Source organism: Cucumis melo, chromosome 10 (assembly GCF_025177605.1).
Source record: "Cucumis melo cultivar AY chromosome 10, USDA_Cmelo_AY_1.0, whole genome shotgun sequence".
Taxonomy (NCBI): Eukaryota; Viridiplantae; Streptophyta; class Magnoliopsida; order Cucurbitales; family Cucurbitaceae; genus Cucumis; species Cucumis melo.
In genome coordinates, this window is record NC_066866.1 from 13,597,715 (window position 1) to 13,610,907 (window position 13,193).

At 28.3% G+C, this 13,193-nt stretch overlaps 1 protein-coding gene across 1 annotated transcript; it reads right to left on the reverse strand.

Annotated features, from left to right (window-relative positions):
* Positions 1–2,237: 2,237 nt before the first annotated feature.
* LOC103496759 (probable WRKY transcription factor 70) lies at positions 2,238–4,985 on the reverse strand. Its single transcript, XM_008458746.3, is given in 4 exon segments — positions 2,238–2,482; positions 2,485–2,834; positions 4,197–4,301; positions 4,460–4,985. Coding segments are annotated over 4 exon segments (843 nt in total). The 5' UTR covers positions 4,780–4,985; the 3' UTR covers positions 2,238–2,414.
* Positions 4,986–13,193: the final 8,208 nt, after the last annotated feature.

The window sequence follows — 13,193 nt, forward strand, 5'->3', positions numbered from 1 at the left end:
GTACGGTAGTTTAAAGTGCTCATGTTTTTTATGCAAACACATCATGTAGCAAAGGGCCTCCTTAACAAATCGTTTTCCTATTACGACGAACTTGCATATGTGTTTGGGAGGGATAGGGTGATGGGTCACTTTGTAGAGACGTTCATCGATGTCGGGTCCAATGACCCTAGCTGGTACGAAGGGTTTCAAACGACTGATGGAAACGATAAGGAGTTCCCCAGCATGTACAACCAGGGGTTTGACATGTCCTAGGATGATGTACGTGCTTCACACCCTGCTTGCACATCGGAGTGTAGGACCGGATCGAATGGATCAAAGCAACGAAGGGAAGGGCAGTGGGTAGGTGAGATTGAGATGATACATGAGGCGCTGGAGTGTGAGAATGACCAGCTGAGGATGATTGCAGAGTGGCCTTCCCGCACGCTGCAGAATGAAACCACAATTTGCCAGGAAGTTCTACGCTAGTTGCAGGAGATGCCCAAGCTAAGTAGGTTGGATAGGGCACGCTGCTCACAGAGCTTCTTTTGTAGTTTAGACGACATGCGTGGTTTCATTGAGATGACTGACAACGAGAGGATGGACTACTGCATAGTCCTCCTACGAGATTTTCCTTGAGTGTATTTGTACTTCCACTAGCTAATCCTTATCTTTTCTTCCTTCAGTTCGTATATGATTTGTACTCTTCTTTGTAATTTTATTTATGAAACTGTTTTAGTATGTACTCTTTTATGATCTATATATGATTTGTACTATTTTATGAAACTGTTCTTCGTAATGTTCTAGTATCGAAATTCGGTTTAAGAAGTGTTGGTTTAAATGATTACAATTTGTACGATGTGTGTAACATTTCTAGAAAATTGGCGTTGAACTGCTACGTAGTAACTAATTGAAGCACGTTAAATATGGATGAATGCATTACAGCTCATAAGCCAACATGTTTTAAAATTGTTTGCAAATATGTATCAAAATTGTTGGAAAATTGGTTAAATGTATTTACTAATTCAATAAAATTGAAGATGGACGTCGCTGTTGGAGACAGTAAAGCAAATTGTTAAACAAATTTTTGACGCGTTGAGAATAAAATAATATGCAACTCATCTTTTTCCATTTACAAAATCAATTGGAAAAAAATTATAAATAAAAAAAATTCATAATAATACTTACGTAACCCTTCCTCTAAACACATCTTATCATAAACCCCTCATAAACCTACCCACATAACCCTTCCTCCAAACACATCTTACCATAAACCCCTCATAAATCTAAGTACATAACCCTTCCCCCAAACACATCTTATTTATAACACTATTATAACCCTTCTCCCAAACACCTCTTATCATAAAACTACCTTTTTTAACCCTTCCCCCAAACACGGGTATGATAAAACTAGGTTTAACATAACACTAGTTTTATCATAACCTTAACCCTTTCATAACCCAACCCTTCCCCCATATGCACCTTTAATATTAAAGAATAAAATTGATAAAAAAATAAAGATGGATAAATTTTAATTATTTTTTAATACAACAACTATGCATAATTGTGAATATTGAATCTTCAAGGAAAACAAAATCATCCCACCCAACGTAGAACTAAACTTATTACTATTTGACATGACATCAATAATATATATATTATTAATATGAATCAGCTAACCAGGTAAAAGCACTTTGGTAGGTGTCAAATTAGAGGGAAGAAGAGGAACATGTTCTAAAGTTTGGCCATTTGCATTTAACTAATTAAGCACATTGAAAATTGGCACTTTATTATTGCTAAATCACTGAAAATGGCATTATAAGTAAACTTTAGCATATCATATATTAGTATTAATTAATCAACACATTTTTATTATAGGAACTTATATAAAAAAGGTAATTTGTAATAATTTAACCTAAGCAAACATCATTTTCAAATAAATGCTATAAATAAATTGGTTTGTCTAGAAAGTTTTCACATGAAAATCACTATTCATGAAGAGTTTCCCTATCACATTGAACATATCTCTATCTAGAAAATGAGTTTTTTTTTTTGTTACATATATCGTTGTCCAATTCTAATTTTTCATAGTTGGGTGCAACGTTGTATACATAGGAAGTGTTCAAAAACTTTTTTTATATAAAAGATATTAACTTATTTATTCATTAAAAATAAAACTTAAGTTTATGTCACATTACAACATCAATAGTTTTGTTTTAATGGATTCATTACCTTTCAAAATTGTCGAATAGATCAATATCTACTAGACACAACCTCAAAATTATAAACAAATATATTCAAAGAAAATTATTACTACACACAAATTTAAGGTATCATCAACCTCAAACATTATATTCCATCATTACTAAGGTGTTATATTTCGATTCTATTGTATACATATGCCTCAAAATTCCCAAAACATGAGAGAATCTGCATCGTCATCTGCGGTTGAGAAATAGTATGGATTCGCCGTCGTGGTTGTCATAGCCGTTGTTTGGAAGCTCCCAAACTCCTTCAAATCCGACCACAAATCAATCTCATGACCTGTGGAACCACTCGTCGTGGCTGTCTCTCCCACCTTGATTGCATCGTCATGATCACTCAGCCATGAGATCAAACTACAGCCAGTACCCTCGGTCAATGGAGCGTTACAATCGTTGGAGAAAGATATGAGGTTGGAAGAATCGGAGGGGGTGGCAATGGCGGAGGCGTTGATCGGAGAGGCAGGGCGGCGACATGTGTGGTCAGATATGTAGGTGATCCTGTACATTGCTTCTGAATCAGAACCTTCCATTCTCTGTACTTGCTTCGTGGCTTGACAACCTTGATCATACTTGTGAGTGCATCTATAATAGCTCCTGTTTTGTTCATTCTTTCAACATTAGTATCAATGTTTGAATGCTAAATTATAAGTAGTTTTTGTTAAATCTGTCAACATTTTAATTTTATGTTTAATATCTTTAGGAAAGTTGGCGCATTTTTAGTTCATTACCCCTAAAATTGAATGTTTTATTTAACAATACATTATACTTTTTGACCATTGCCAATTAGATACCAAAAGTTGAAAGTTAAAAAATTTATTAGACATCAATTTTAAAGTGTAGAGACCATTACCTTTTTCTTTAACGAACCCATGAGAGATCTTACTGTTATTACTAATTTTATTATCAATTTATTTTGATTTGAAAGTTCATATCTATTATAATATACTATCCCACCCTAAAATTCAATAACTAAATTTCTGAGCTTAACTTTTTGAAATATATTAGCAAAGATAACTCCAACCATTTTCATTTCAATATATACATTTCTTTTTCTTTTATTTTGTTATATATCACAGATTCTCTCAAGGATCAAAAGCCAAGAAAAGAGGACAAGTCAAGTGTTTTTATATTAGTTTGATTTATATATATATATATATATTTAAAAAAAAAAAAAACATTACTCTATAATTTCCGTAGACTTTTTTTCAAAAAAAAAAAATTAACAATTAACCTAATTAAGAAATAAGAAAATGAAAAATTGATATCATCCGACAAAAAATTCCAACTTTGCTTATGAAGTACGCTATTCTAAACTTGACTCTGGATTTGTGTGTGTGTTTTAATTTCTTTCTTTTTATGAAGTGTCTCTATCCAAATTACTTATTGTAACAAGTGCTTTTTAAAAATAAAAATAAGAAAGAAAAGAAAGCACTAAGGCAATTAGTAGATGCGAATATAGTAAAATGAAATTGTGTAGAAATAGGGTAAATAATGAATTTTTTTTAAGAAGAAAAAGGTAAACACAGACAACAATTATCGGTAACTGATTCAACGCAAGTATTTATTTTGTAATAAAAGTTTTGAAGTTACAACAACTGTATTTAAAAAATAAAAAATAAAAAATAAAATAATAATTATAAATATAATTAAAATGACAGAGACAGAACGGGCAAAGACAGCCCACGAACAGATGAGTCGAGTAGGGAAGAACATAATAAAAATCCCTTTGAACCCTACATATTTAACTCAATTACTTTAGACATATGTATATATATATATATATATTATTAAATTATTAAATAAAGAAACTAGAAAGAATGAATAGCTGCAGCATCTAAGGCTTTAGAAAATAGGAAGAGAAGTAAATGAAAAAGAGGAAAAATTGGGCGTGTGTACGGAAAGGATGATGATGGGAGAATATGAATTTATTTTGCAAAAAGAAAGGGAGATAGATACCTTGGATAAGTTGTGTTGTGGATAACTTTTTGGCCGTACTTTCTCCAACCATACTCGTCTTCCGTCGTCCTCGACGTCCTAACAAATCTCGTGTTCATCGATCTTCTGCAATTCCCCACACCTTAACCGTTAGATCAACACAAATAATATTACCTTCTAACCTCTTCTTTATCTTTGTTCGTTGTTTTTTTCCTTCTTTTTTTTTTCATATTTAAAACAATAATCATACTAATCTCATCTTTTCCATTTCAAGAGAGAGATACCTTCTTTTGTTGGCACGTGATGGATTATTCTTAACCCCCGTGCTCCGCCGTGAGTCGTCGGAATCTAGATCGGAGCAAAGGGAATTATCAGGACAGCTCAACTCCTCACCAGCGGCGGACTCCAGGATGGAGATCGCTTCGGTGATGGAAGTCAAGATCTTGGTGGCAAGAGCTCGCTTGTCCTGCTCCGTGGCGGCGGCTGACTGTAGAAGAGTCTGAAGGTGAGCTGCTGAGTCTTGCCCAGGGAGAAGCTTCGCCGTGATCTTCCTCCTTAGCTCTGCCGGCAAAATACGGCCGTGAGAAAACTCCGGCGCCTCCATGTAGTTTATGAATATTCTATATATATATATATATATCTAAACCCACAAGATTTGTGTGTGCCTGTGAGATTTTGGAATTTGGAATTTGGATGTGAAATGAATCACCCAAGAAAGAATTAATGGCTATGAGATGAGATTTTTAAAGAGTGAGTGTGATATTATATATACAAAACATAATATAGAAATAATTAAAATATAAAATATAGAGGTCACCGACCCTACACACACACACGTATATATATGTGAAAGATACACAATACCATACCCTAGTCCAGGTCGGACTTTTTTTTCTTCTAAATTTCTAGAAACCTTTTTATTGGGTTTCATTTGTTTTGTGTTGTCATATATAATAAGTCTATGAATTCTCAATTTTTATGTCCTCAAATTTGAAAGTTTACTATCTTTATCTTTATCTTTATCTTGTTAATTTGTTTTGAATATATTCCATGGTCATTAGAAAAAAAGAAAAAGAAAAAGAAAAAACTTAAGAGCATGTGTCCGTACCTATTAAATATGAAATATTATGAGATTCAATGTTTTATTGAACATTAAAGTTTAGATACAAGCTTTGCAACATCAATTCAAAACACAACTAGAGAGTCATTTCAAAGATCTAGAGGATTTTTAACACAAACGCAGACATTATTAACAAATTTTAGGGAAAGTTGTAAAAAGTAGAAAACTATTTAAACTTCATTCATAAATAATTTTGTCAATAGTTTGTCATTCTTCCTTTTTTTAAAAAATCTATAAATTAAACTATTTAAATTTATAAATTAGTTATTTGACTGTAAATCTATTTTACTATTAAATTTTCAATTTGTCATGCATAAACTTTAATTTTGTGTCTAATAAATTTAATGATTTAAAAAATTATGAAATAAACATTTTCAAATATAACAAAATAAATTGAAATATTTACAACTATAAGAAAATTTCTTTTAACAGTGTCTATCGATGTTATTTAAAACTTAGCTATATTTTATAAATTTTTTCTAACAATTTTATCTTATCCTCCACAGTGATATGAAATAGTTCAAAAATCTATTAAATAAAGTTTAAAAAATCATTTGATAAAATAAAAGTTTATTTATTAAAAATAAATATATAACCAAAGTTTTTTAAAAATGGTGGGTACTATTAGTCAAAAAAAAAAATTCTTAAAGACGTGTTAAATAATTTTTTAAAGCTTCAGAACTCATAAAATATAGGGCTGTTATATTTCCATAAAACTAAACTTAAATAAACTCTAGAATTAATCAGGGAAATATATATAAATGTAACCAAACTGTAAACTATTTACGGTTGTGTAATAAAGTCCATAAAGTTAGCAACTTTCTAAATATTCCAGGTTTGCCCTTCCATCTTTCTTTTCTTCTTCGCAATTCGTGTTCTTAGTGTTATTTCGTCTCCCTGTTTCCCTTGCGATTTAGTTTTTCTTTTTTTTCCTTTTCTGCAATTTCTTTCCATCGTTTTTCTTATTTTCTTTTTCTTTTATGCGTTTACAGTTCAAATCTAAACGACTGTGTACAACAAAATAGCAAAATCTAAAAAATCGTGTATAAAAATCGACCGTGTAAAAAAAAATGATTTTGTATAAAGAATATCTTGAAAGAAAATAATTTAGATTGAAATAACCAAATGTAAACGATCGTTTAAAAAAGTAAATGATACTGATCGTATAAAAAATCTTAAAAAAAAATCATTTGAATTGGAGTAGCCAAATGTAAATGATCGTGTAAAAGAAGTAAACGATACATGTAAATAAATCTAAACGATCGTGTAAAAAAATTTAAACGATCGTGTAAAGAAATCTAAATGATCGTGTAGCAAAATAATTTAAAAAATCGTGTACCAAATTTTTTAAAAAAATTATTTAGATTTGGATCCTCAAATCTAAACGATCGCGTACCAAAATTAAACGATAGAATTGAAAAGATAAATTGTAAACATATCTAAACGATAGCGTATAAATTGTAGCTATATCTAAACGATCGCGTTGTAGTAATATCTAAAGGATCGCGTATATATTGAACTAAATCTAAACTATCGCAAATATATTACGCGTGCGTTATTGACGGCATGGTTGATGAGACATTTTGGTATTTTACACGGTGGGCCTATGAATTTTTTCTGTTTTTGGAATTGTTCTAGGAATTGTTTTATAAAGTGTAAATATTTTGTCGCTTTTTTATATTTTTGAAAAGATCCCAATTAATTATTTAAACTCTAAATTTATTGGTCAGGAGAGGTATGTTTAATGCAAATACGTTTAACAAAATCATATACTTGATAGAAATTTGGAAATTGGTTGATGGGATTTTTGGTTTAGAAAATTAAAATAAGAGGATAATTTAATTTGAAAAGTAGTTTTTAATTAAATAAAAAAAGAAAAAAGAAGTATTAATCGAAGAGAAAAGGAAAAGGAGAAAAAGTAATGTAGAGAAGAGTGAAGAGGGGAAGGTGAGAGGAAGGAAGTTGGAGAAAATGAAAGGGAGTGATGACGTAATCAAGAATGAGGTATGGTGATGATGTCATGTTGATGTTGGGATAGTGGAAGAGGCTGCCATTAATATTTTCTAAAAGCAAATTGTAGCCTTACAGCTGTTTATTTTATTATTTAGGGTGAAAGTTGAATTTTTTTTAATATTTGTTTTTAAAGAACGAGGACTATTATTTTGTTTCTTTCTCAAATTATAAATTTTTTAACTCTTTTTTTCTTTAAAAAAAAAAAAAAAAAAAAAAAAAGCTATCTCAGTTCTTCTGCAACTGCTTCCTTTTTTTTGTCTGTTAATTACTTTTAAATTTTAAATTTTACCCTTTCCTATTTTGTATGAGTCTTAAATTTAGTTTTGTTCAATTTTTAAATAAATTAACTTTGGACATTCAACGCAAAATGGATTAAAATATGATATGTTTTAAATATTAGTACAAAGGTAAACAGATTAAAAAGTACGTACACCAAAATAAATTTAACATTTAAGGAAAAAAGTGTGTAGAGATGTGATGTGTTTGCCCTTATTAAATACACAATTTGATGACAGAAATTTGAAAGCAAGATTTTAATTATAGTTGCATTTTATATTTTTCATATTTGTACTAGGGATAGATACAAAATTTAAAAGTTCTAATTCAATTAGAAAATAAATGTGCTTGATAATATATTTATGAATAATAATACTACATATAGTTAGTACTAAGTATTAAGTTGAATATAAGGATGTGTTTAATTTAAAAATTAGATCATGTTTGAAAAAATGTTTTAACATTTGACAACTACTTAAAACAATATTTAGATCGGTGTATTTTAAACGGTTTTTATATTAAAAGAAATAAAATTATCAAAAATAGAACATTTAACCCCATTTAACAAAATATTTATAAAAAATTTAAGTATAATAAATTTTGTTTTTTTTATTGGTATTATTGAGTGTAAATAATTTGTCAAATTTTTTTATTTTTAAGAAAAATCTTTTAAAAAGTTAAATAAAAAACTAAAACCATTTTTTTATATAAAAAACTAAATACAAATGATTTTTTTCGAAAAGGAAAACAGATTCTAAATTATTATTAACTAATTTATAGTATACAATTGATGAAAGAGAAACGAACACAACAATAAAACATCATTAGATCTATTAAAAATTTGATAACACAACTATTGAACCGTAGTTGTAATTAAATTAAACCTCTTTTTTTTTTTTTTTTTAAAAAAAGATGATCTTATATGTTATTAATTCTCAAGTTTTAGAAATGAAAAAAAAAATTGGACTCTAAAGTCAAATAAATATATCTTCCAAACTAATCTAGGGAAGTCTCAATAAACTCACAGATACAATTACATAAAATTCAACCAACCACAACATAAAAATGATTAGATATAAGAAAAGTTAAATAAAATATTTAAAGGTATAAAAGATAACAATCTTATTTATGGAGCTGGAATATAGTCATATTAATGAAATTATGAGGAGTGTTGAAATGTGTAAAGAATAACATTCAAGGACGATAACGAAATGGATTCATGAAGCATGAAAATTACAGAAAAGAGAGTTTAATTGAAAATTGTACAAACATTGATGATACAAAACAAATCCCAAACGTTTAATCAAAATACGAGTCTTACGTTACACTATATATCGATGTTTGTATCCAAATGGCCCTTAATTTCTACAAATATAATATATTCTAGATCTTATCGCACCGGAAAACTTGCTCGCTGGGCAAACACTAGGATTCTTTTTCACATAATGTATTTGCATGAAAATTGTTAATATTTATTAATTAACTATTTCGATAGGGATTAACTTTATATAAATTAATGATTTATTAAATGGCAAATGACAAAGTTTAAAATATCCTAAATGGACCAAGACACTAAAATTATTAAACAACCAAATTACTAAAAATACAGAAAGTAATTAATGGAATGATATTCAAAGTACAGAAATAGAAATAAAAATGAGATTTTAACTATTATTATAATGCTTATTATTTTAATATTGTATCTCAAAATAGTTTAGTAGATCAAAATAACTAAAAAGTAATTTTAATAGTTGTACAGAAAATGAAATATCACTGAAGATAAGCATCAGACATGCAACTATTTCAAATGTAGGATAAAATGAATAGTGTGTGCACTTTAAACTTTAATTTGATTAAAGTGATTTCAAGATATAATTAATTTAACTAAAGTATATCCAAATGTAACAAATATATATATATATATATATATATATATATATATATATATATATATATATATATATATATATATATATATATATATATATATATATATAATTCAAAATTAGATCAATGTCTATATGAATATCATAAAACTTAAGATATCTAATTATTTCATATTATTACCGAACAAACCAAAATTATTCGTTAATTTTCACAAGAAAGTGGAGTGAAAATTCCCTAAGTCCGATTTAATTAATAATGTTAGCCTTTTCTAAAATTAAAAATAATAATTAAATGAAATAAATTCTATTTGATTTGAAGTCTTTGTACTTAATGCTTATCAGCAGTTTAAGAGAAGGGTTTGATTATGGAAAGTTAGGATTATGATTAATCTAGTATTAAAATAAACTTAGGCTTATGATAAGATATGTTTGGAGAAAGGGTTATGAAAAAAGTGTTGTGATAAGATGTGTTTGGAAGAAGGTTTATGAAGGAAGTGTTATGATAGTATTATGATAAGTTGTGTTTGGGGGAAAAGTTATGATGGTAGTGTTATGAAATTTATTTATTTTACATATATATTTTTAATTCATATTATGAATTTGATACACAAATTTCATATATTTAATTTACCAAATCATTCTAGTTTTCGTAAAACAATTTGTCTTAATTTATTTAACTATGACATTCATTTTCAACATTCTTTTAGTGTATGTTACGTTTCAATAAATTAGTTTTTATGAATGCAACATTGACCCATAAACATGTAAATAAGTGCAAATAACAATTAGAAATACGAAGTAATAAAAACAATGAGGTTGAGATTGATATCAAAATTTAATTATCTTCGATGAACTTTACGTTCGAACATATGATCAATATATTTATGAAATTAAAATTTTGATATCAATCTCATAAATACAATGAGATTGAGATTGATATCAAAATTTTAATTTCACAGAGATATTGATATCAATTCGAACATAAAGTTGATTGAAGGTAAGTAAATTAAAAATTTAATTGTGTAATCACAATAAATTACCTAAGAGTAAAGGAAGAAATTAAAATTTTAATAATGTAATTGTATCAAATTTATAACTTAAAAACAAGTTGTATTTTTAAGATAAAAAGATTAAAATTAACAAAACTCATAAGTATAGAAATTATAAATGAGAAAAAAAAAATTGATTAAGGAAGAGTTGAGAAAAAATTGAGAAAGAGTTTATGAAGGGTTGAAGAAGGGTTGATGAAAGGTTGAGGGGGAAGGTTATGAGGTAAAACTAGGGTTATGATAACCCTTCTATCAAACAAGGATTGAGTTACATAACCCTACTCTCCCCTTTATAACCCTTCATTGTAAAAAAAACACCTAAAAAGTTAATTAAATTCATATGGAAAATAATTTTTTAAACCTTATAATATTTAATTTATGGTTAATTTTTATAAATATAACAAAATAACATTTACGGATTGTATATAATATTTAATCTTACACAATCTCATTGAATAGAAGGCCCTAATTGCCATGTCTCTCTACATGAGTACCCTGAGATTGTTCTATTTGTATTAAATACAAAGTGAGTTGCATTCATAGTGCTTCTATAATAAGGTGTCCAACCTTATTCTTTTGCTATAGAACATTTAAACTTTTACTTGAACTTGGTTGATATTTATGTCTGTACATAAAGTTATACTATAATCAAGGAACCTTGTTTATTAGATTATAGGTTTTATCATAAGCAAATCTCTTTATTCAATAACGACTTATTGAACAATATTTCAACAACTTTATTCAATAATAAAATAGTTTAACATTCACAAATCACAAGTTTTAGGACATAAAATCCAATACGACTGACTTTTATTCGTGCTATCATCCTCTCTTCATTTTAATTAACCAAATATTTTGTGTTGCTTTATTTCTTTTTGCTGGATTTTAATTATTGGTATGATTTTAGTGTAGGGATTGTGTTTTTTTGGCTTCCTTGTATCAATTTCCTCTCCTTAATGTGCTTTGATTTCTTGGATTTAGAATGTGATCGGTCCAACTTCATTTAGAAAGTGGAATCTATGAATTTGGTTGATCGAAGTTGCTTTTTAAGAGTTTAAGCTTGGATTTAAAAAGTGATAAAAGGTAAAATAGAAATACTTTTAAGAGTCTAAGCTTATAATATTATCACTTTAAGATTCGTGATTTAGTTTAGGAGTTAACTTTTCCTCATTTTAATTTTGTGTATGAGTTTAGTGTTTTTTTTTTTTTTTTTTTTGACTTCTTTGTATCGTTTTTCTCTATTTCTTTTGCTATGATTCTTGGATTTAGAATTTGATAGGTTTGATTTGACTGAGAAAGTGAAAAATCTATGAATTTGGTTGATGGAAGTTGCTTTGAAGAGTTTAAGCTTGGATTTGAGTTTAAGCTTGGATTTAGAAAGTGATGGTGTTTGGAGGACACAAATGAAGAAGGGTTCAATAATGAAATGTCCTTTTGTGGTAAAAAATACTACAAAGTTATTTAAAAATTAAATGACTGAAGCACGTAATGAACTTCAGCTTAGATGTTCACAATTTTTCTTGAACTAATTTTTAGTGAAGTTGATGCATATCAAAGTTCACAATGATGGAAGTAAACAATCATTTAACATGTTGATAAAATTGTTACAAGAAGTGTTTCCAGTCGAGATCGTTATACCTACTTCATTTAAGAAGCTAAGCAAGAATTGTGTTGGGTGGGTTGAACTTAGCTTACTTGTTTTAGAGATGTAATGGATTTTTTGTGTGTATTTGTGTCACACCCCGTTCTAGGTTTTCCCCTCCTAACCTAGATTGTGGTGTGAATCTACTCTTAACAAACATTCCTTTTCAAATGTAAGATTAATAAGACACTTTAAAAAAAATATTCTATAAAAATTTTGACAGCATCTCCCCTAAAATATGGGTTAGCCAAACCTGTAGATGGGAGAACTTTTGCACTTCTATATATGTAAGAGACCTTTAGACACAAAAAAATCGCCTCGAGTGGGTCTCACCACACTCTCATCTAGACTAGTCCATAATCTCAATCAGAGTTTATATCAAACTAGGAATTTAGTTACAAATGATTATAGTTCATTAATAAAACTCTCAAACACATATCTATAGCATGATTCTTGCTACTTCTAGTTACCCTATGAAGTAATACAAAACTTAGGTATATACATACAAAATGGAAATTCTACAAAGGTGATGGGAAGCTCAACCAAAGTTTAGTCCTTGACCGCTACCTGAAGGAGAGAAAAAACATTAAAAACATGAACTAAAACTCAGTAAATGGTAAGTTTTCATAAGTAAAAAGCTCATAAAACATGTAAAAAAAAGGGTAATTATAATAGGTAGTAATTTCTTGAATAATTATTAAGTATATAGCAAAATTTTAAAAAAATTGCAAATATAGCAAAATCTATTAGTGATACACTTCTATCGTTGATAGACTCTTATGATTTATCAGTGATAGACCAACATTTGCTACATAGACTATCAGTGATAGAGCCCTAATCATCGATAAATTTTGACAGATTTTGCTATATTTGCAATTTTTTTAAAATGTTGCTATATACTTAATTATTTTGAATATAATTGCTAAATTTGCAACTATCCCTAAAAAAATGTAAATATGCATCAATAATGAAATATAATTAACACGTTATCATCACATATTACTTAACTCACAAATAAATGCCAACAAACCT